General features: G+C 38.8%; 1 protein-coding gene across 3 annotated transcripts in view; it reads right to left on the bottom strand.

Annotated features, from left to right (window-relative positions):
- Nucleotides 1–26,080, bottom strand: part of LOC117204743 (dopamine D2-like receptor) — a 96,476-nt gene that overhangs the window by 6,435 nt on the left and 63,961 nt on the right. For all 3 annotated transcript variants that reach the window (XM_033442456.1, XM_033442458.1, XM_033442457.1), the window contains exons 3-5: nt 5,242–5,351; nt 3,604–3,856; nt 2,469–2,569 (exon numbers count right to left, since the gene is read on the bottom strand). In XM_033442456.1, the coding sequence (XP_033298347.1) occupies nt 2,469–2,569; nt 3,604–3,856; nt 5,242–5,351 (464 nt within the window). The remainder of the gene's footprint in view (nt 1–2,468; nt 2,570–3,603; nt 3,857–5,241; nt 5,352–26,080) is intronic.

Raw genomic sequence — 26,080 nt, 5'->3', positions numbered from 1 at the left:
CGATCGATCGGACCGATAATACAATTATCGAAAGAGAGCAATTTAGAATTACTTTTGCGGCAGACGTTTACCTGTTCGATCTTGCGGTACGGTTCGAAACGAATTACGAGTAACTTCTAATCCATTATCGCGAGCACACTGCGTGGTTACAAGTTAAACTTATTAAGTAATTTCATGCCGTGAATTAATACGAACATTCGCAACCGGCCGCGTACTCCGAATAATCGGATTATAGGGATTCGATATCGTTAGAACTTGGATTGGCGATTCACAGTTCGATCTAAACGATAGTTCCACCAACTTCGTCGCGTTTGTTTGCTCGAAACTTTCGCCCTTATCCTTATCGATACGTTCGATATGACGTATTAAAAAAATTTAACGAGAAGAACGGATAATTAATTCTATTCTCCGAAATCCCTCTGAGTAACAAACAGACGAATTTGGAAGGTTTTCACGCTTTGATATATTCCGAATTAAGCTAAATTTATAAACAATCGAATCCTCGACTGCTCGTTTTAATATAGTCATTGACTGTAGTAATCTACGTTGATACGTAGGATAATAAGAAAGGGAACTACTTGTATCTTATAATCAGGACGAGTACAAAGATATGTCGACGCTAATGTTAACGATACAGGGGTAAAATCTACAGGAGTAGAAGAGCGTATGGGGAGGGTGGAGTATCGGGCGAATTTTGAATACAGGCCTGAGATTACGCTGAATGCATGGGGCTCAGGGGAAAAGATACGGTCGTATAGCGAAACTGTGTGACTGCTGTTGTTATAAACATCTAATTGTAAGTCTAACTTATCGATGGTGTTTGTAAAGGGTATTATACAACCGTAGGAACCTGGAAGGAGCCTATAAATAATAATTAGGCAACCGATGTGTCACATCTTTAATACCATTACAAATTACCTACCTAGTTGCGTTTGGATATAAGTATATATATACATGTATATACCCTTTATGTGGATTCAAACTTTTTAATCCGATTAATTCGAAATGTTTAACTCGAAAATCCTTCTTGCTTTTGTTGCTCCATTGGTGAGCGACATACAGCTCTGAAATATAGTTGAAAGTATAGGTCAAAGCGCGGCGGCAGAAGTTAAGTCGCGATCTTTCGCCACTCGTTCGGAAGATGGATTCCACTCCAGTATTTTCCTTTCGAGGAAAGGAAAAACGGCGAAGTAGGTATTAAATCATCTTCACCGGAAAACAAGACTACGTGCCTTTCAGTCCGCTGGCAAAGGAAGACAACGGTTCCTTCTGTACGGTTCTCATCGATGAACAAATGTACGACACTTAGGAAGAGGTGAGTACAAAAGCCGGCAATTAAATCGAGGCGAACTTGTTGGCTATTCAAGGCAAGTACGCCGACCCCGGGACAACGGAAATGAAGCCTGCGCGCGGGAAAAGCGTATTATACGGAGATGCTCCAGGCTCAACTACGCCTTAGCTCTTCCCCTTTCTACACGCCTTTCTTTTCACCGCCATCTTTCCTCCTTTAGTGACATATTCTCGCCAGCGCGCCAATCTTCGCGAGAAATCGTCTCTCGTTGGAATGCAGGAGTTATACACGGGAAATTGAAAAAAATGACTCGCGCGTGGAACACGCGACACATTCGAAATGAAGCCAGTTTGTCTGTTCGCGACGCGACGACCGGCTATCGCTCTGCGACACCTTCGCGAATATATGTAGCTATTCGTTTTATTTAAACAACCTTCTTTGATCTTCCGACGCGCGAAATCGTAGAAATTGAATATCGATTCGTTATATCCGTGCCTCGCCGAGAAATTACACACATTCAACTACCCATTGAGACATTAGCAGCCTACCGACAGACGTTTTGTTTACCGTGAACATCGTTGAAAACTATTAAAAGGCAGCACTGGTTCGATGCTATCGTCCCTTTGTCAAATAATCGTTCCCCTTTTCTAAAGGGAATTCTTATTTACGTTCGCCACTCCTTTGTTCGAAATTGCACGTTCGTGCAACGCGCACAGGGGACGTTCTACAAATTGGTAAGGACGTGGTTGCAAATGCAAGTATGACTTATGAAACCGCAACTTCACCATTTGTCTCTGTACGATAGGACGTGCAACAGAGTGATACATGCAAATGAAACACATGCTATGGAATGATCAAGAAATTATCAACGAAGTATCGGCTTCGATTCTCCCTCGATCTTTTCGACGAATTTAAACACGATTTTAAAACGTAATTGATCGTTTATTAAAATCTCCTCTGTTTTTGCAGTAATTAACATCAGAAATAATAAAAATTCCTTAAGCTTTCAAATGTATAAGACGGTCGTATGTTCTTGCTAATTTCAGAAATTTAACAAAAGAATTTACATCCATTTTCTCCCTTAACCAGCGGCGGTTCGAATGGAATTCCTAGAAAATTCTTGGTATATTCGTGAAGAATGCCAACGTTAACGGTCGAAGCGAATGTGTCGGCTTACCTGCGCGTATGCGCGATGTTCTCGATTATGCTGCCCGGTTTTATGTCGCCCAAGTTAGGCTTTCTATTGGCCCTTGCTTTTCTCGCCCTGTTTCTCAGTGCCTGAAAACGGTAAAGAAAAATCACTGTTTCAACATAAATTTGGTAACCGGTACAAACGCGTGAAATAAATCCTCGTATGGCGTACAAGACAGGTAACACATGACACCTGTTATCACCTATACATATCAAAACAGCGAGATTTATCGCGACGCTTATATCAAAGATATAAGAAATATAAGAAATACTTCTCACATGGATATACAGCATCATAATGTACGCATATTAGACAATTTTACTTGCAATTGGTTGATGCAAGTTGAGAAACGCAACTTTTTATGAATGCGTTATAGCTGAATATAAGGGGTACATATTTGATATTGTTTTCTTCTCCGATGTTCAATTCATTATGACTATACACGTATATATATATTCATGCCGAATGTCTTGCAACCTCATAAGAAATAAACAAACTATACGTCGTCGAAATACGTCAATGAAAATATCCCTCTTCCTTCTGTTCTTCCTTCCTTTTCTTCGCTTTTCTTTCTACTATTCTTTGTTATGAAATCAATACATTGTTTGTTGAAATACCATTGTTTATCGGCTGCACTGAGAAATAATAAATCTCGATCGTACAAAGGCCCCGGTCAGCCGGGGCTCTCAGAATGTAGAATTATAAAGTGTTGAATTTGAAATCTGTTTTACGTAATTATTATCGCGATATTTCACGTCATCGGAAATTAATATCGTAACGAATGGAAGCAATCATGCAAACAAAATTGTTTATGTATTCCGGTTTGCGTAGAATAGCGAAGCAGCCGTATTTATGATTAACCGCAACGTAATCGCAAAAGCCAGCGTATCTGCGGAACACTTTGCTCCATATGGCGTTAAAATTAATATCTACGTAATTTGCTGAGTTTTACTTGTTACGGCCGACAATATTATATGTTATGGTTAATTGACCAAATAAACGATTTTGCATTCATCCTGACAGTTCTTGATGCTTACTCCATTTTCGAGTAACACCGATCGGACCTTATCGTTTTCTGCTATCGATTATTTTTAAACCAATTGCTGTCAATAATATTTACCTTGAATATGTTGTAGTAGAGAAACACCATGATGATGCAAGGTATGTAGAAGCTGGATAGGCTCGAGTAGATGATAAAGTCTGCATTGTAGAAGAGGCATTGGTCCGGTATTCGGTCGGGGGTGTTATTCAAGCCGAGAACAATCGGGCTGCCGATCGCGGCAGATATCGCCCAGACCAACAGTATCGTCAACCACACTCTTCTATTGTTCTTGTGCTTGGCGTACTTTATCGGCTGGGTCACTGCTATGTATCTGCAATTCAAATTCATTTCGTGTATCGTACAGTGTCCCCTGCTTGATGGGCATTACGTTGCCGCAAATCAACGTGGATCCACTAACATTGTGCATCCGCCCGACAGCATTGTCCAATTTATTATTTCTATTCCAATTGATGTATCTGTATCAGAATAATTCTGGCTCGGAAGAAACTATACTTTTTAGACGCTTACGGTTCTTTTGCAACGAGGAAAAATCAAATTCTGTCGCATGGAAATGTCGGTAGAAAACGATTAATTAAATCGCTAAATTGTCGCTTGTTTGGCCGGAATTCATCTGGAAGAGGGCGACAAGCGAAAGATAGATTCAGACTTTGCGACTTTATGGAAATCGTCGAAAGGTTTTTAATAAAGTGCAGCCATTTTTCTGCATCACGACACGTATATTTTAACATGCAAATGCGAAAAACCTCCGTATTAATCATTTGGCTGTACTATTTCTAGACGAATGCGCTTCCATTTAGACTCTTTACGACGCGGTCCCACGAAATTCTTTTCGTTCTGAATGATCGGAATTTATGATCTAGCTTTTAATACTATTTTAGACCAAGAGGCGACAAAGAGGAAAGAAACGAGGAGAACTTAATTCATATCGTTTCGTGACTTTGATATCTACGAACTTTGATAAGTTTTATAATAAATATAAGCTTTTCGTAACATTACAAAACTGATCGGATTTATACATACATTTTCGATCATGAAACGCAAACGCTGTCTCGTTAGTATATCTTAAATCGTAAATTTCTTAGAACAGCGAAAACCACTCGATCGATCATTTCGACCTCTTCGTCGACTCGACGATAGTTATTTCGATGTTCTGTCGAAACTTGATTAATAGAAATTAACCCCGACCCTCCCGACTCCAGCTCATTTCGAGCATCACGGAACAAATCTCAGTTCCTTCTCTTCCGTCCTTGGTCTGTTATTCGTGTCACGTAAACTGGTTAAATCAGCAACTTCCTTTTTCACGAGTTTCGGTGCTTTTTCAGCAATCGCGGTTGCGCAATTTTCCTGCAATGGTGTGAAACAAATGCAATGCAAGCAAATCGTATTTTACATTGAAAGAGCGTTACAAATTACGATTAATATCTCTGCTTATTCTTGCGTTTACTTTTTCTTCTCTTTCTTCCTTTTTTCTTGACGCTAAAGAACGAGCAATTCGTAACGTTTCGTAAATTAATTCGATTTATGCATACGAGTTGCGATTTGACTTTCGTTACATTGTTTGAGCGCGATAAAATAAGATTTTCTAGCGTTGTAGCGTTTAGCTAACAAAACATCGAAGATCGATCGTGGAATTCGCTGGGGTAAAAGAATTAGGGTCGAACTATTTCTTGCTCTTCTGCGAAAAAGAACGCTCACCTGTCTATCGAGATTGCTACGAGATTGAAGATGGAACTGGTACTGCACGTGACGTCCATTGCGATGTAAAAGTCACAGACAAAGCCAGGCAGACTCCACGATCCGTTTACCTGGAAAATGAACGAACAAACTGTGAAGATCAAAGCTCACCACGAACCGTGCCAGTTGAATTAGCTTTCATTGCTCTATGGTCGGCTATTGTTTCAATGTAAATTACCGATTTACTGGCTCATGGAGCATTTCATTTACACGAGAAGACACGCGAGAGGTGGCAATACATACATATATAAAAGATGCTGACCGAATTTCTCAAATTTATCACAAATGGAAAAAGAAAAATACAGACTCGTATAAAATACATCATAGTTCATGCATTTTCGATTCTTCGTTTCTTCCAACGAATCTCTCCGATTGTTTAATTCTTCGGAATTGTTATGACTCTGAAAACGGGTCAGATTTATTTGGAAAAATCTTTCTGTAGAGATCAAGGATTATTTTGACCAAATCAAGAGACGAATTTTATTTTTCCTCTTTCCCATTTCACCCACCGTATACCATTTTTCCGTTTTGGTGCATTCGTCCGATTCATCTTTTTATTTTCGAAAACACTGACACGGTTGAATCGAACGCACCTATGCCGAGCGAAGCCGGTTCTGCGATTTATTTGAAACAACCGTGCCTCCAGTAAGTGCAAAATCGGGCGTTGCACCGTCGAAATGCGTCTATCACCGCCGGCTATGCGTACACGCTTGTCTCCATTTTCTGTTAAACTGGCGAATTTCGCAATGTTGAATTTCCTCTCCGTGTTATTCGCCGTAAGCATAGGAAGATATTCTCATTTAATTGTTCGATACTCGCGACTTCTAATCGCTCAATATTTCTTTTCGTTATCTGATTTTTATACGACGTTAATGATTACAAGACGAGATTGTAACTATTACAAGATCCCTATTCGCTTTTCATTCCAATTTCATTTGCGCCTTCGTATGTAGAAAAATCTCGGAATAAATCGTAAGCCGCTTGGTTTTCTCGATATTCATCACATTCTGCAGCACGAACTACGATTACTTATAAAGGCTTTAGAAGATAGCATTAAGATGCGTAGCTCGTACTTCAGTACCATATTGATCGAACTACTATATTTTGCATGTGTGTACAACCAGAGTGTAACACAACCAACAGGCCGATACTTTGTAACACTGTTATATCATGGAAATATACGGTACACGTATGATACAATGTTTGCTTTTTGAATCTTTTAATTTATAATTCGAAACTATCGTATCTTCGTACAAATTTTTATGATACTTTTCGAATATCAGAAAACGTCAAAAAAATTATGAAAACGTAACAAGGAACATAAAGCGTAGAGGTTTAATACGATCAAAGCTCACTGTTTTAACCACGAAGTGAACAACTAAAAGTCGTAAATTAACAAAAACGGTAAAGCGCCGAAAAATTTGTGCCTGGAAATGCATGTACATGCAAATAACCGAAATAGCCTCTAAATAAAATTCTGTTTTATTACTATTTTGTTTTATTTATGATCCTTTCGATATAATTCATGGTTAGAAAATATATTTTTTAATTAAATTCTAATAAAAACGGCAATGTTTCATCAACAACATCGAAATGTCATTACCGGTTATATTTGTATAATTACCATGTAATATCACATTTTCACATCGGCAATTTTGCAGCTCACTTTTAACTCACCTTGATGCTTTGCCAGCTGTACCGTCACGATTTTTCCCGTATACCTTTTTCACAATTTTATACTCAAAAGTATCTTCTTTTTCCCAAGACATTTTATTTATTTATACTCGACCGACAGCTCCCTTTACTCTTATTTCAAAGACTGGTTCATATACATGTATCTATCCGTTTCCACTGAGATGCTATTAAATGAGATGCTTTGGTATCTCAAAGAAAACTCGAGCACTAAAAGTAGCATCGCAAGAACAAAAGAACGCAGGAATACTATCAAAGCAGCGATACATAAAAGTAACGAACGTCTGGAATAAAACTGACTTTCGTGCTTTTGTTACGATTTTAAGTATTTTCGTAAATGAACACTTCATTTAAAAAGGAATTGGAAAGAATGAATTTCGCTTTTAAATTCGGATGTGGAGTAAATTTACACAAATCACGCGCGGCACGGCACTTGTCTCGCAACTTGATAAAACAAATTTGCAAATATTCGCTTTTCACGAAACTGTGAATTTTTCCTTTTTTTCCCCTCCCTTATCGTTTCCGACGTAACAATATCGGAATTTTTTAAATTCACCAATAGCAATCATATTTTCCAAAAATTGAAAACGTTCGCTGTGTCGATGGCTTAAAATATAGATCTGCTCTTTGTTGTTAGTTTTGTCGAACATTCCCGGATTGCAAGCAGAACGAGTTGATCACGTAGATTTGCGACGACGTATCGTTAATTACAAAACTGGTACAGTCTAAATCCCAGCATGGTCTGAATACGGGTAAGCATCGTTGTAATGTGTCTTTATCTGATGCTGAGTCTTGGCCAAAATGCCAATGAAGTATTTAGGACGAAGTAATTTAAGAGCGACGTGCGCGCATCCAGCATTAGTTATAGTCCTCTCCCTGCTTGAACCAGACTTGTTATCCGCAACGCGGCTCGTTGTTCTATCTCCGTTACCCCTATTACATCTAACACAAAATATGCAAAATTCGTCTGTAACACGATTTACCCCTTTCAACCTACTAAACGTAGATTATTATCGGGGTTACTAATTTTCCTTGATAAATAATTATATATCTTAGATTGCGTGATAAATTACGTGATATCGAAATTACTTGTAAATGATACCCGAATGTAAGAGTAGGATAAGGTAAATTAGAATAGAAATATGACACGGAAGAACTGTGAAGAAATGTAAGAAATGAAAAAAAGTGTCAAGTAAGACGACTGTTCTATTCTTTCTAGATTTGCTTCGTAGGATACACGTTACGCCTTTAACCGATGCTAATAATTGCGGAATAAAAGATTCTGTCATACCCCGTTTCTAAATGCAAAAGAAGTGTATTTTACATCTTTCAGCCGGTACTTTATCCTAACCGTACCTTTGCATTCGAAGCCCTTCATCCAGCTCCCCAGTAGCAGGTTAAATGAGCCATAACTCTGTTGCGTGTTGCTCGGTAACGCGTCTCCCCTGTCAAGAGGGGATTCACGTCGACGCGCTTTCTAAATAGACGCGAGCCAACTTGCTGGAGAAGCCACTTTCCGTTGCGCCAACTACACCAGATAATTAATCGTGAATACATCGAATAAATAACCGGCACGTAACCAGCTACTTAACTCGCGTAAATGCCGTACGAAAACTACCGCACAACTATTCATAAAAAGACCAGCATTGACGCGATATCGACCGAATGTTAAAACAACGACGACTCGAAATTTGTCACGTCCCAGCTCACTGGTTAATTGCAACGCTACCAGCTGCATCTGAACGTATAGGTACAAGAACGTGGAACACGCGACGTTGGTAGATAGTACACCTCGTAAAAGCGTTATAACGAACAGTATTGCCTTTTGATTTTCGATATCGAAAGTTTGTCTTTTTGTTGGAATTGTACGGAACTGCCGACGATACTCTGAGTGAATCTAGGGAAGGCCAAGGTAAAGCGACACTTCCGGTCGATGTAAGTCTCTTCGCAATACGTATATAATCGCGACATTTATAGCTAATGCATAGGGAGTTATAATTAGAAACCAAGGGAAGGCGAGCCAGTCAACCTTGCCTTATTCCAGCGACCTTAGCGAGAGGTATACTGGGGGAAACTAGTAAACGAGCAATAATTTGCTATGTCTTACGTCGACGACGTTCTCAATCTTTCGACTGACTTTGTTATTAAGTTACGGATTATGCCAACTAATTAGGGGATCATAATCGCGTATGCGATTTTATTTCAGTCGTGTATCGATATAAAGAGATTAATTGATCATTGCTTCGGATATTTCGATCGTTTTAGTAATGCAATCCAGTCGATGTTAAATAGTTCAAGAATTGGAAATCCCAAGGTCTCCGGTTAAAAAATGTTAAGCTGAGTAGAAGTAAATTGTCGCCAAAAGTTACGTTTCATAGTGCGCTTACTTCGGCGCACTCTATATAATGTACTCAATTGTCGTGTATAATGCAAATCTACCGATCATATATGCACTGCGCTTGACTGGTTGCAGAGGACATCAAGGACACGGTAACACTCCACATTGTCGAGCATCGATATCGAGAGTTCAAGAGACAATGGTGTTGTTAATTTTCTGTAAAATGCATTCGCATCGTCTGATTGCACAAACATAATTAATCTAGCGAAACCTCCGACACCGTGCAGTGTCAAAGAAATTATTCCCATACGAATGTTCGACAAAAAGCAGAATTTCCTTCGTTGCAGCTCCGTGACAGAATAGTCGAACGTACGGAACAATAGAAAACGTTGTCCTTTTGTACATTATTTGCAAGAGGTAACCAGAATTCTCCAGCTTTAACTGACCATTCTATTTCACACGTCCACCTATGGCTGCTGTAAATTCATCCTGCTGAGAACAGCTGCGAACCGCGTTGCTTGATGGGTGTTTGGAAAATGAAGCCGTAAAAGTTTCAGGGAAAAGCAATGAGTATTTACGTATCAATCTGACGGTAAGCACGATGTCGCAGACGAGATACTGCGTAAATCATATATTTTCAATTGAAATTTTAGAAAAATTTACTCAATCTGTATTACTTTGTTTCGTTTCTCATACATCATTCTCGCACATCGTCTGTTCAAACTGCGATCGATTGCGAAATGGAATATTTGATGATAAAGCTTTTCCTCGTTCTCATTAAAATAAATGACTAACACAGTCACTCTTGAATCATACACAAGTAGTAATAATGCGCGTAGGTTTCAACTTAAAAAATCCCTTTTACCAAGAAAAAACTTAATTTTGCAACGGGTAAATTGATATTTTTGTGGCACGTTTTGATCGTGGAGCTCAATAAATGGATTTGTGGATTACACATGCAAACGGTTCGTTTGGCACATTCGTATTAAACTAGTGAATATTAACTCGTTGTCAGGTTCGTTTGTAGTAGCGACCCCAGTTTTTATTTACCTGAATATTCACTTCCTTTCTTTCAGGGCAGCGATATTTAAACCGTGCGATCGCTTTTCTGCTCACTACATTTGATGGAAAATATTTTCCGCATTGAAGCTGCATGCGTACTGATGGTAGCTGTCCATCGACGTGATCCCACGACTATATGAACTCGAATTACTCTCGCGGTATTTAATATTTCAATTTTCCTAGTGACGCCGTGTTTTACACTCGATACGGGTCGCAATTCATGTGTCTGGTGGACAAAGTGAATTGGACGTCTGTTTTCATTTTTATATTACCATAGATATATAAATTCATCATAAATTTGTAGACACGCGAGTGAGCGCGAGAGAAAGCAGAAGCGGCATGCTGACTGTATTTTCCATCGACGTGTCGGCTACGTTGGGTATCATGTCGGCCGCTTAAATGGGTAACGGCGTCCCTATTAATTCTCGTATCGAGCGGCTGCAGTACTCCAAGCGATTCACCCATCGTAATTCAATGACACGCGGCAGAGGGTTGCGGAGACGAGGGTGCGCGACCGATACGAAGGCCGTTGCTAAAATTGATTTAGAATTGATATAATCACTAAAGGTAAGCCGACAGAGAGAACGAGATAGCTAGATGAATATATCGCTAGACGAATCGTGCGAAGGCAGATTGCAAGGAACAGAATGGCAAACGAAAGAGATGGATGGATAGAGGAAAGCGAATTGGGGAAAAGAGAAGGAGATGGATTTCGCCCGTGAAGTTAAACGCGAGACGCTCTTACAAGAGAGTCGGAGAAAGCACTCTAGGACTCAATCGTGGGCAGAGATTGTGGAAACGGGTTGAATGGGCTGATAGGGGATAGTAAGAGAAACTAGAAATCCGAGCATTACGGGCAAAGACAGGACTGAATCGAGAATTATTTGCAAAGCGTAATCAATTCGACGCTATTCAATTCATGGGATCCCGTACGACGAAAAACGAAACTGGTATTTCTCGAGCGTTAACCGTATCTACCTACCTACATAGGTGCAAATCCAGGAGTTTTCTGTTTCAGTGAAATTTCAAAAGCCAGTAGTGACAGCTCGATGTTTTACGTATACAATAAGAAGAATTTTGCTACACAATCTCTAGATCCAGACGTTTGTGCTGCAGGACGTAATCGATCAAAGCGAGTCAAGCGCTAAGTCTTGGCTTTTCAATCGTTTTGCTAGCTGGATAATTGCTTTTTAAAGCTTTTCCTCGTCGAATTTTCGAACAGTACCAACTACTGAGAGATATTATAAGAAACTCTGCTACTCATTCGTAGAAAAATACGTAACTTGTAAGAATAGTAAGAATATTGTTACGAATTTAAACGAACACTATAATATACATGTGTATATCTCGAGAGATTTCAGTGTGTCGTGCTTTCGAAAAAACGGTTGGATGTACGGTGGAAATATTTTATCTAGGCGATTACTTGGCATGGTTTCGCCTCAAACTTGGAAGAATCTGACGGCTCCTGCTGGGACTATAAAAATTCCTAGTGACGTTCTGCAAATCGACCGTCGGATAATCGTCTATCTTTAGAAATTCCAAAGCGACATTAAAAAGCCATTAAGACAGCTAATGTAGGATTCTGTGGCTATTTTTTAACCGACGACTTGTTGGATCAAGTTAGTTTCTTACAACGTCTGATGATTTTTCGAGGTTAAAGTCAATTCTCATAATGACTTTCGTTTTTCAGAGATAGAACGATTTCGTTATCGTGTTTCATCCGTCCTCCTGCATTTTCTATTTCACCGGCTGCAAGTAAAGCAGTGACCGATACTCGATGTTGTCTCGTATCGAGCTCAATTGAGATTGAATCTTCAAAGTTCTCAAAAGGAATATCATTTGTTTATGAAATGCATCGATCTTTCGACTTTCGATACAAGCTTTCTACTTGTTCCTCTTCAGGCTGATACCGTATACGACATCCAAAATATACGAAGCATGTTCGTGTCGTCGACTTAATGTATCGAACTTGAGAAATGCGCTCGTGCCAACGATTGCAAGAAACACCGAGTGCTCGAGGCTCTAACATCCGGCGACGTTCGTTCGGAAGTAAGGGCATTCGTTTCTGGAAATAGGAAAAACCGTATAAATTTGTAAAAGTCAAATACTCCAAAGTCGACGCTCTCCGGGCACACTATGAATTCCGGTTTGCGATTTGCAAACAGTATGTCTCGTCGCTGTGAAAATTTTCGACAGCGAAGCGAAGAAAGAACGACGTACAACGTCCCGTGCGCGACGAAAATATCGATTCTATTTTGAAGCTATTACACGGACGTATGAGCAAAATTGTCACGATCATCGTCGAATATCGAAGAAGGAATAATTTGGTAGTTGATAATAATATTTCATGTAACGTCCCGTTCCAACTATTTTTCTCACGAGAACAGCGTATCGTACCTACTCAAGCTATACTCAAAGAATTCAATAACAAAACAGATTCAGTCGACCAGAAGTTATCCGGTAATCAGTTTTGAAATAGTTTCTCAACAACGAAATAAACGGTTGCCCCGAAGTAATAACGTTTCTTGCATCCACTGGAGAAAAAGTCGTATTTTGAAAATGGATATGACACACTCGGTCGCAATATCTGTTCCCGAGATTTTATTGCAGATAGAATCAAGAGCGATATTGCTTCCGACGCGACGTTACGACTGACCAGATACGGAGTATTATCACTCGTTTTTGATACGTTTCTTCTAGGCGTTGAACCTGTTTCCTTAACTCTCTTATTTTTCGCGTGCTTCGTACCACTGGTCGAACCTATCTATCCGTGTTTATCTGTGCAGAGAAAAATGAATAAATCGTCAAAGCTGTGCAAAATCGCTTAGACAGATGGGACTCGTGAGCGAAATCGTGCTATAAATAAGAGACACGCATTCAGCTATATCCCCGTGGATATGCTGGATTATAATTCAGGTCAAAAGTTTCCACGGCTTTCCTTGCGGAAAAAGTGTCCAAACGATTCTCTTCCTTCTGACACTCTCACCTTGAAACTTCTCCATTTGTCCAAGACCCTCTCCTCCGGACTTTTCTCTCCTCGCTTTTAGACCCGCTCTTTCTTTACTTTTTCCAGATGGATCGCGACACGAACGTAATAACACAACTTTCTAACAGTTCATCTAACTTTTCCTTGCAGAGTTTACGCAAATTGTGCTTTTACAGTGGACAATCAGCAGAGAATAATCATTGCCTGTATTCTAATATTTACTCGTCGACGAGACGAGTAAACAAGAAATCACTTGGTAATCCTCGTTGTCGCGTGTAAGGGAAGGCAGAGTAGTTGAGGTAATTCACTCGGCCAGACGCTTCCATGGATGTTGAGGCGGCGAGGCGGCAAGGTGGTCCAGCGTTGGCGCGGGACTGTTCCAGGTTTCGGACACGTAGTTACGACTTAGTCGAGGATCAGATTGAATTTACCTAGCCTTCTAACGTGGCAGCACGGTGTCTGCGAGAAGAGAACCGGAGGACAACATAAAGGAACTTGCTGGAAACATCCGAGTTAACTTGAATTAATTCAGATGGTCACGAAGTACATTCTAACGGCTGCCTTGAAACTGGCTATATCAGCGAGTCTGACGAAAATTTGTATCGATAACAGGAATATACCAACTGTTATTTGGTCACAGTTTGGCATTATAAGTTGAATAACCGATGGTTTCTTCCTTATTTCCCGTATATTTCGATATTATTAAAATGTTCACATTTCATATCAAACTAATTAGCAGGATCAAAGCATTTTCCGTCTTTGGTTCATACATCGTATAAGGAATCGCAAGTAATTTAAGAAACAAAAAAAAAAAAAAATAAACATACAAAATAAGCTGAACACAAGAAATTTCGATTAAAATAAATTTCCAAGTTGAAACGCAATTAATTAATTATATAATGTACGGTAGAGCGTGATTCAAAATACCGTAAGAGAGAAAATGGTTAATGTATAATTAATATGTTTAATAACGAAATCAAAAGTAACAACAATAACTAAGTATTGATTGTAATGCAATACAAATAGTTGACACAGTTTCGGGCGTAATATTAGAATCGTGTTTTAATTTTGGAACATGTCATGTTACTTACTATCGATACTGACTGAATCAATCATTTTCACTAATTTTCACTGATTTTCATGAACGGTATTCGAGTACATTTAAATGGATTAACATATTAATTTAAGCATTTCGAATCAAAGTAATTCCTGTGAAAATAATTAAAACACGTTGAAACAAAGTAAGTACGTATAATGATATAACAGCGAAACGGCGAATATATTTTAATGCGAGTAACATAATATGTTAAGCGTCTGTTCCGTCTAGAAACAAAAACCTTTGTCAATTTGGCCGACAGGTTGACGCATATTGCGTTCCATAATAGCCCCTCTTCTTTGAATGCGCGTTACCCCCCTCGTACATCGCAAAATAGTTCGCCAGCACGAGTTTTATTTCATAGAAAACCTTTCGAATTTCAATTTTTTAATAACGCGTAAGTTGCGTAAAAACACCGGCAAGAGAAACGAAGTTTGTTACGTTTTACTCGAGGAAGAATCATCAATCAATTTGGAAGCATTTCACGTTACGAAAATTGAAAATCGAAAGCTGTTCGGATGAAGGGAGCCAAAAGTTAAGCGCTTCGGGAGTTTAATTAGGGAGCCACAACTTTCTAACCCATAAACTTTGATACTTACCACGCTAATTATTCAAACGAAATCGCTTAAATCATTCGAGCCTTTGAAGCAGACAACGTCAATTGGAATAAAGCGGCACTTTCTACGATTTTAAAGTTGTGCTTGATACGGTTAGCTAGAAACAAAATAAATCACTCATATATTTTATAGAATATTTATTTTCTGTTCGTTTTGACGATTCAGCATCGATAATAGCAGAGAAGGAGGAGGATGTGAACATCAGATTCTCGAACATTGTCTATAGATCCTGTTACTCTGTTACCAACTCCTGAGAGTCGTTAGCGAGGGTCTTTGGTGATAATACCCGTTCCACCTCGTACCGTGTCGAAATCTGAAACGCATGCGACGTAGCTGTATGTACGCTAGCTTTGTTCCCATTACTGCCAATTAACGCTTCATCGTCGACGATTATCATACTAACCGTTAGAAGTACATTTTTTCCAATTTCGAATGGAAGACGCTGTGCGAATTAACGAATACGCACGTTAGCAAGCGGTATATATTAAACACGTTGATAGAAACCAGTAAAGTTAGCTACCAGCATGACGAGTAGGAATTACAGAACTTCTATGCATTCGAATCTGGCTGCTATTATAGTTGTTTCGTAGCACTTCTATTCTTCCTGAAACTAGACACCTTCATCGCGCTTAAACTTCACTGTTCGGTCGTCGTCGTAGGAAACGCAATTTCTATTCCATGAAAATTGACAATGTTAAAGCGTCGATTGTATTTTATCTCTATTGATAGAATCGAAGAAGTTTTAGCAAATTAACGAACGCGAGTATTACGTATAAGGCGAGATGGATAAAGAGCTTCGTTCGAATAGATACAGATCAATTTTAATTAATCGATGCTAGTAATCGTAGTATTTCGTTCGTCATCGCGACGTTCCTTGTGAAAACTGCAATAATGTATGCCTTATCATATTCATGGAGTAGCAAGATGAACGTTACGCGGATTAGTTCAATTCGAATTTCGTTTAAAATTTTGCATGCTCATGAATATGCCGTATAATCTCGCAGATAGGGAATTACGCGACGAGGTTGTAGAAAGCACCATTTCTCGTACTACAAGCTCTTAATGATCTTGGAAACGAGATCCTAATGACCCCTTTGTCGAAAAGTTTCGAAAGAACGAGGGAAACGAATCTTGCGCGCCCCTATGGAATCGAGTCATTAAGAGTGACTCGCGGAGAGAAAGTTCGGCAAAAGGGGTCAAGACGAATGAAAGAACGGAAGATCGTTGTAAAAGTTCGAGCGAGATATCGGATCTAGCTAGCGAGATCCGTAACCCCTGTCGTCTAATGTCGAATTCCCTTTATCAAGTTTAATTCACGACCATAAGTTGTTTCTTTGCGCTTCGTTGAACTTTACGAGAATTTTAATTGGTTCTGTTTTTAAATCGTATTTAACGCTGTGCTTTGTTTCTTCTGTTTCCGTGCTGGGTTCGAGGTCTATCCATTAATCGCGATTCAATAGCAGTCTAATCTTCTTCTTCCTAATTACTCCTCTTTTAATTTCCAGGAAGGATGGTCTAAAAATACGAAACAAGTACAATTCACAGGATAATGTACACGCGTGTAAAATTATCGTTCGCCATTGTAATAATTTGGATGGCCCGAGGTTTTAATTTTATCAAACGTAGTGTGGTAACAGAGTATTAACAAGACAATACAGCGCATCGTGCAGAAGCGTTTATCATGTGAGACATGCTGCAATGAACACGATTCCAGATCCCGTAATCTCCGATTGTAGCAACGGGTATTCTGCGAATTACGCATCATCTCTTGCAAAGGAGGCTTCATATCCATAAATTAAATAGATATTTCCGTTAACTCCCATGCAATTCATCCCATTTACTGCGTAAAGGGCAAACAATAGAAACCCGTGCAGGGATAGCGTTTATTCAGATATGTAACCACTTTTATTCAAAACACGTCGACAACGTATCCAAGAAGAAGGAAAACAATGCGGTAAATCAGAAAACTTTGGAACGACCTTTTGCCCTGAGAGGGACAAATGATCCACAATCATGGAGATTCCAACTTTACCAATCGCATTCTGCACTGCAAACGTCCACAGCGGGGTTACAACTTTCTTAAAGCAGTTTGATAATGAAACTTTCCTCGAGTGTTTACTTTCTATAACACTATAGTCATTTCATTAAGTCGGTTTCGTTGCGATACGGCACGATGCGATTGTTTGCTACCAACACGACATTTTCATCAAAATGGCATTCACTCGCCTCAATATATTTCTTATTTATCTTTTATTCACATTTTCAGCTGGGTTATCATTTCTTGGAATTATGAATTACTCGGTCTGTGAATAATATCTACTCAAATTGGAAGAAACGAAATGCAGGCATATGAGATCGAGTCGTTTTGACGTCAGTATAAAACATGATACATACTATTTTATGTCAGACGGTCGTTTTAAAAAAGCAATTTTATCAGCGAATGAAACAAGCAGAACGATGCGATGCACATGCTCGGAATGTACGAAATTCATTTGGAAATTGTATTTCGTTAGCAGCTACTCTATGCAAACAACGATGAGATATAGGAAACGAAGCTATTGGAAATTATTCCTGTCTTTTCAACAGATTATAAACCAAGTATAACAAAAACCATTGTTTCCTTGGGCTCGATTGTTCTAGATAATTCATTCGCGCGGTATTTTACTCGAGTAAGAAATGTGATCTCGTTTCCTCTTATCGGAAATGGAGAATCAGGGATGGAACGAGAATATAATCTGACGATGAACGTTGACATGGGTACTCCGATGTTTGACAAAGATCAGTCGCTACGTGTACATGTATTTGATCAATTGATGATTTTTCATAATCTTTCTGTAGAAATATGCTAGATTGTTATCACTTTCTCCTTTATTTTATATAAAAATAAACCGTCTTTAAAAATTATACGTGTTATAAATTGTTTGTAGTTGTGGAGTTAGAGCATGTGAAACACGACATTGAAAAATTGAAATATGACCGATCGGGTATTCAAAAAATAACTGATGAGTACATAAATAAAACATGAAACATGACACGCAAAATATGTTACACATCACACCTGCGTTTCGTTGGTGTAGTTTCACAATCTAATAAATGCAACTGTATAATCATCGATACAATATCGGTTTGCGTCTGTCATTTATAACGAATAGAATAAATCACCGATACTTTACGCTTGCGTTCCACGAATCGTTTGGATTTCACTTTATTTTACGCGATACTTGAGACAAACTTTATACATTTGTCTTGTATACTATCGATTTCAAGTTTCCTCATGATTCTCGCATAAAGAGAGGAAGATCGGACTTTTTACCAGTTCAGCTCATGAAGATATGTATGATCTAACGAAGAGAAACATACATATGTATGTATGCAGTATATTTGAACACGGGGAAGTAAGAATTTCGCGTTACTCTTGGACAAGATCCGTTAAGATTATTCCAACTCCCTGTGAAATTACGAACGTGATCTACTTCGGAGTAATCCTACGTTTAACATTTCTCATTACAAAGTGGATCAGTTTTTGATATGATAATCTGCCTTGCGAAGTAAAATAGGGAGGAAAAGTGGAATATTTGAAAAAATATTTCGTCTTCGCTCACAGTTGATGCTGTAACACAATATAGTGAGATCGTCCTGGGTATTGCAACAGCTGATCAGGTAACTCCATCGAAAAGTTGCAACGCAGCGTAGTAGGAAGTTGCTTCGATCTTTTCTCACGTAGTTGACGTAGTCCCAAAACAACTCGAGTGGTCAATTCGCTGAAAAGTCCCAATCTATGTCTCTCCGATATCGGTTTCCCTTCCCCGTGGGATATACGTGCACCGAATTGATTGATTTTACCGCTTCTCGAGAACAAGTTCGTCGCACAGATGTGGATTACCGATAAACACTAACTATTACCACAGAACTTGATGGAAACGAATGAAAATCAATCTCTCAGTTAAAGCGGAAATCAAACGACAGTTGGTTTATACGATGGAAGCACGTACACAGATAGCGAGATATACATACGCGACTGTGATTTAGTTCGTTAATATCCCCAAAGAATGAGTAGCGAACTAGCCTGGTATCATTAAATTGCACCGCTTCAAGTTGTAATCCACACGGTTCACGAAGTTAGAGATGCGTATGTTCGGGCGCATGTGTGTATAGTTGATTGGCTGGTACACTGAAAATGTGCTTTGCTGGCGTCACCGTTGCCAATCGAATTAACGCTGATTACGGTTCATTTGACATCGTCCTCCGCGCCGCTATTGTGCAATATGACAGCCGAGCTTGAAATATTTCTGCATAAATTTACGACGCCTATAGAAGACAAAATGAGAGAATAATGACGACGACGTACACGCACGAGTGCGAGTAATTACCCGGCATAAAGTCACTTGAACGATCAATTAACATTGTTGCCAATGATAATATCGTTGGCTGTGTTTTGGTCAATTTGTTTTGCTAAATTCCGAGTTATATTGCACGGTCCATTGAATAGCAAAAACGTCGTTGGAAATTGAATAATAAATGGTTACGATGATCGAATCCGGGAATTCGAGTTCCAACTGTGGCTCTAGAATACTGTTATAAAATATCGCATAACAATTTGACGATACTTTTCAAAATAAGTAGCAACTTGGAATAATACAACCAACTACGTGCATCGTAAATCAACAAGATTTACGCTGTTTGCGCTCTGTTATCCCGATATTCCGTAATTCGGTCACATTTATTTTTGAATTCGTTAAAATTTTCATACAAACTCGCAAGGATTATATTCGAGCGAAAAACGGGAGTTCGATTTACTTTAGTTCGTGACTTTTGCAAACTCGTTCGTTCAAACTCGAAGAATGAATACTGAAGTACATACCGTCGCGCCTCTTCGCTGATATTGCGTTTCAGAGTGTTAAACGAAATTTTGTTCGTAATCGATCATTCTGATCGAACAAATGAAAAACTCTATGGCGCAACTACAACGTCGAAGTTAAATAAGGGCGCGAGAAAATAGCTCCTAGTACAATAAAGTGAATCGACGACTCTGCGAGAGTTGAAGGTAATTGACATTTACGGGTACAGTAACAACTGAACGAGAAGCGATTTTATAAATTATAATGTAATTTTATAAAATTTTCCTCTATAAATCTCTTAGGACATTGCATGCGGCAAAATCTCTATTACGATCAACCGCTAGTGTCGCGTGGCTCTATCTACATATACCGAGTAGGTATAACTTTTTGTAGCATCGTGATCATTATGAAATATCACGGGTCACTTTTTTGAAGCCGCGCGGTTAATTGTCCTCCATACGATAATCCAAGGAATTGGCCATAATCGCGTACTTTGTAGGAGCTGAATGAGGGATCGTAAAAAGTGTAGGTGTTCGAGCGATTCTAGTCAATCGTGCGACACAGGATTCCTACGTATGAAAGGTCATGTAATAATTCTCCACGCGGATACAAAAAAGCGAACGAATAGATTTAATTGTTTCCAATTCGATCGATGTTGAAAAAATGCTATGAAAAGATCGACCAGTTTAAATTCACTGCAACGGCGTTAGCCAATACTGCTTGAAAAAATGAAACGAAAAAATAGTTCATAAAAAAAGTGTGCATTATTTTTTCTTCTTCGCAAGACTATATCGCGAAATTGTGTTGAAACGTACGCGTGACTAGCTTCGATGGAAGTGCATTGGGACAATTTCGCCACGTTTGTCCCCACGTCGAAATCAGTGAAACAAGCAATTCAACGTGTGACACTAATTACTCGAACGAAAGTGAAGCGATTTGTTAAACGGCTGCCTATATGGGACTTGTCCTGGAACAACATAACCAGAGTATCTACTGGAATCTGTGAGGTAATGGGCAATGTTTGATGTACCGGTACATTTCGGTTATGTACTTTCCATTCTGTATAGAGAAACCATCCATTACTCTGAAATTAAGACTCATGGTTGCTATTAATGTCATCGCAAACGGCAAAATCTTCCGTCATAACTTAATGTCATCATCCATCGCGAGTAATTACATATCATTGAACACATTAAAACGTGTTAGATGACTAAATAATAGACGGAAATGATCGGTTAGGTTGGTCATTCAATGATAACAAGCGATAGAGAATTCAGTAGAAAAACGAGGTGAACAATAAAAGAAACTTGTTACAAAAATTATAATTCAAAAACAAATTGAAAAAATTTATTAAATTTCTCCTATATCCTATTCTACTATCCTCCTATATTCTGAAATGAAAACCGCAAGAAAAAGCACAGAAAGTACCAGCAACAGCAGTTGCAAGAAAAGATCGTGGAAAGGAGGGAAACTGTTCCAAAGTTATCCAATATCTTAGATATGAAAGAAAGGGAATCACAGAAAGATGGGGCCGAAACTGGCATCTTTCTTTGATTTCTTCGTCGCTCGCGTTCTTCGAGCTAAGCCTAACAGCTTACATCATAATATAACAAAAATGAAACTACAGAATAGACCAGGAGCACATTTTTTTAAGTACCTTTATGAGTTAAGTTTCTCCGATTTTCATTTTTTCGTGTTATTTCGACATCTCCCGGTAGGTGTGAATTTAATTGTAAAAGAGATGAACTTGAAAGATTACATATATTGGTTTGGATAGTTATCGTCCTTTACCTTCTATTTTTTTCATTTTTTCGTTCACCTTTCTCGTAATACAAATCTCCCTAATTATGGGCCAAAGATTCTCACTGGTTCACAAGTTCAATCTTAAAATTTTTTCGAAAATGTGTCGTATCATCAGAACCGTTTAGAGAGAGAATTCGCGTGCCACTTCCTTACACATCGCATTCCCCTAATACTAATCCCCGAATACATTTTTTTAGCTATCCCTAAAGCAGTTAATTTTATTTGAAACTGTGTTGCGTGTAGTCGAAAAATTGGGAATGCAGCATCCAGACACTTTGTTCGATGTACTTGTGCATTAAAATCGATCTCCAACGCAACGGTAAAATTAAAAAGTCTTTGGATGCATAGAATGTGTGAGAAATTCTCATGTAGCGCAAGTTTTATATAGGAAATCGTGAAGGTAACGAGCAGAAAGTTATGAGAGCATGAAGTGAAGAAAGGAAAATCGACGGAGGAAAAGTTTCAATTTTTCCGAACGGATTATAACGGGCTGCTGAATAGTCCAAGTAGGTCTTCAATGGCAAATATTATGTTAAATCTCTTATGAATGGGACAATGCTGACGGGATTCTAATATCTGGATCTTAAATGCGTGTATAGAACATCATATTGAAGCCACATTGTTATCCTTTGAACTAGTAGACCTATAATATAATAAATGGAACGGCAACCCTATAGGGTGTACCCTGGATGAAAAATGTATCCAAGGTCTAATAATTTCGTGAGCTTTCCTAAGCCTAACGGCTGAAATCGATGATCGAAGTGGGTTGCTACTGGACGAATAGGTTTCGTTTACGAGTATCGTAACCACATGTTTCCTCCATCTTTTCTATTGTCCGATAATCCTTTTTTTCTTTCAACAGACCTACCCAGTTACTTTTGAGTTGTTCCTCGTAATGATGAGACGTAATTTAGCCGAGATTAACAGAACTGGAAATTATCTCCACGTAGAATCGAAGCGATAACGACCGTTGTGAGTAGGACGTATCTGGAGTCTAATCTGCTTTCAGCGATAATTCAAGTTAATTATTCTCCGTAGTCTTGGGCTGTGAGCTCCATGCGTTTCCTTTGAAGCTCTGGCATCGGATCAAGGTATATATTTCTCTCGCCTGGACGTCTCCCAAACAGAGAGAAATTCACGGATCCCCAGGCACCGACCGATCTTATAACGAAAAGTAAGAAACGGAAGTACCCACAATTCTAGTGTGCATTTCGCCCCTTCTCGGAATATTCTAGAAAGAAAATAGAGACATTTTGTTAAACAAATGATTGGAAAATATTATGAAATTATTCTATACGATATTACAATGGTACTTTGTTACGTAAATTTCAAATGCTCTAAACTAATGCCATTAATATTAATAATCGTGCCAATATAGATATCAATCAATAATTAACCTTTCTTTCAGTATATGCATATATGTATAATGTTATGGCTGCAAATCATCTGCCGATACAGCATACGCTACTACATGTACGCTCGCAATATCTTATTGATACTTTACCTACTTTGTTTTATATTTGACACAGTGACCAAAGATAATTACCTGAAGACGATAAATCAGATTTCCTTTATACACATAGAAAATTACATTTTCGTGTCTAGCCCTTCGTTTTCTTCGTTGGTGTGATATCACGGAAAGACGGGACGACGGAAGTCATGTTAATATGTATTACATTATATCGTAGATAGGATAATGTGGTTGGCGTAACGCTTGTAAACCAACACTATTTCGTTATCGTATCATCAGCAATCTCAGCGTTCGTCTCACCTCCCGTTCATTTTCAGATATTTCACGGAAGTAATAACACACTCGACTGAAATTTTATTCCCATTCCGTTGATGTAACTCGTTCAACTTGCCGATAAACGAACGCTTCAAACAAGTTACTTTGGAAGCGTTCATTTACAAGCGAATTAACAGAAGTTCGAGGCGATAAGAACTCGAAACATCAAACCTGCTGAAATAAGTTCTGTGTAAGTATATACATATATCTGTCTATATAATAGGGTGTTATACGTATACCGAAGAAAAGAGAAAGCGCGGAACAACATCGTATAAGGAATGTTTGCAGCAAACTTTCCAACTACTGCAGAACAACTGTGAATTGCAGGCGAATTAATATAGCAAACGGTTGGTCGTTTCAACTGCAATCGACCCGGGAAGAAAGAACTTGGTATACAAACTTTTCGTCTAGAAAGAATAATTTCCCGGATTCTTGAAAGATCGGAAGCAATCTAGGAGTAGCTGACGGCGCGATAGAGAAAATTTGTTCAAGAAAGAATTGTAATATTTGTCGATTAAGTCGAGTTCGTCCAGAAGCTTCTGACTTAGAGGCTATTTCCTTTCTTCGTACGTCACAGCATGGCTTCAAAGCTGAAGCGTAAAGACCGCGTTCTTTACTTTGAAAACAGACTAGCTTTACACAGGCGGAAGGACTAAGTTTTAATTAAAGGTCGCGGTCGTTTTTCAGAGCGGCAACGTTTTCACGCTCACGCGTTTTTTAAGGAGATTTTAATTTGTTGCACAACTTTCAGATCGTGATGCGCATCTCCTTCAAAGATCTTTTTCAGAATCTTCATAATTAAAATAAAGTAACGGCGATGTCTGGGTATATTCCACAAAAGTTCTTCTTTATTCACTTTATCAAACGACTTGTAAAACGAGCTGGACCAAATGCATCCATTTTCCAAATAAATTTTTCTTCGTTCCTGTCGATTGAATTACAGTCGACCGTCGCGTCGGTATATGTCTATTTGCGATGAAAACGCAAATGCAGAGCAGCGCGGGAAGCGAAGAAAAATAGAGATGGGATCTCCAATCGGGCTATGTAATTTTTTCAATTTAAATCTAATCTAGCCTGGCACGCAGACGCATCTACATATATTTTCGGAGCAAAGTAGCGAACGGAAGTGAGACAGGGGCACAAATGGGAAGGCTAGTAGACCTCTCACAGAGCTCGAATATTTTTTCCTTTATTCAGGCCGTTCACCGTGCTGGCAATTACGTGCCATTTACGTGGCAACCAGGCTGTCGCATCTAACGCGGCTTTTCCGCCTACACGCGCCCGCGCGTGAATTCGATCCGATCGCAGCTAGCCCCGATCGACTAACCCGAAATACCGGAATCGATTATGCTGGTTTACAGGATGCCTCGTCAATCAACGCGTGAGCTCCCCAATTTTTCAATCACCTTTTTTCACCGAAGACAACAGCGACACGTGAACCAACGTACGATGCTTCCCGTTAAACTGAAGCGTCAATAGGAAGCTCGTGTCACGATGCGCCGAGATGTAAGACAACGAGATAGCGTTTGTCGAACATACGTTATTCTATGGTAATATACATACTATGAAATTTCATAAAATATGATCAGCTTGGTAGCAGATTGTTTCCGTAAGCTATAATTTAATTAAATAATTGTAATTTATAATTTAATTACACCATCGATTCCGTAAGTAATGCTGCTTTTCTGAGAGTTAAGCTTCAAAAAATGAGAGTTGTTGCCATCGGAGTTTAAAAAAATTGAAATAGGAAACTTAATAGAAACAGACAGTGGATTATTAAGAGATACGAGAAAATTTGTCACCGATTGATTGCGAAGAAGTAATCGTTTAGTTTTATCTAGCATGGAATGGCTTGATATATTTAAAAAGTTATTTTCAACAAGATGGTATATAAAGAAGAGAACAATTCAGTTGTATTATCGAGATACACACTGGCTCGAAATACATACTGTTATGTCTAAGTACTTTACTTATCCCGTTAGGAGATTACATTTCCGTTCCGGCTGAGATTACTTATTCGTTTTATAGCGATAAGAGTAAGTCGGTATATATGTATAAAGCAGAGAAGATACGTATATACGATTCCAAGGGAATCCATAAAAGTAACAACATACAAAACTTTTCTTATATCCGGTGGAGTATATGCGCACAACGTTGTAATAGTAACCTCAAAATAAATGTAGACGTTGTACCGATGTATCAGTAATGCGATGTTGCGGAATCGATAGTATCAGCCGAAGAGTAATTTCGGAAAGACAGTTATTATCGATTAAACAGTCATTGTATGATATACGCTATAATAAAGTCGAAAATTTCGAGAAATTGAAGTTCAATAATCAACTCCTAATAGAAGGCAGGAATATGAGAGAAAAGGAATTCCCAAACGAATACGTCGAAATAGCAGGTAATAGGAAAAGGGGCAAGGCACTGCGGCATAAGTTCACCTGCGATACTTTGTGATACTTGAGCATGAACTATTTTCTCTCTCTACCTTTTTCGTTATCTATTTATCCGTTGAGCCAAGAAATTGATGCAATTTCCTGTAACTTCTGAAAGTTATGTCGCTTGACAAAAGAACACTC

Source organism: Bombus bifarius, unplaced genomic scaffold, assembly GCF_011952205.1.
Source record: "Bombus bifarius isolate JDL3187 unplaced genomic scaffold, Bbif_JDL3187 scf7180000007979, whole genome shotgun sequence".
Taxonomy (NCBI): Eukaryota; Metazoa; Arthropoda; class Insecta; order Hymenoptera; family Apidae; genus Bombus; species Bombus bifarius.
This window is presented reverse-complemented; position numbering and strand designations above follow the sequence as displayed.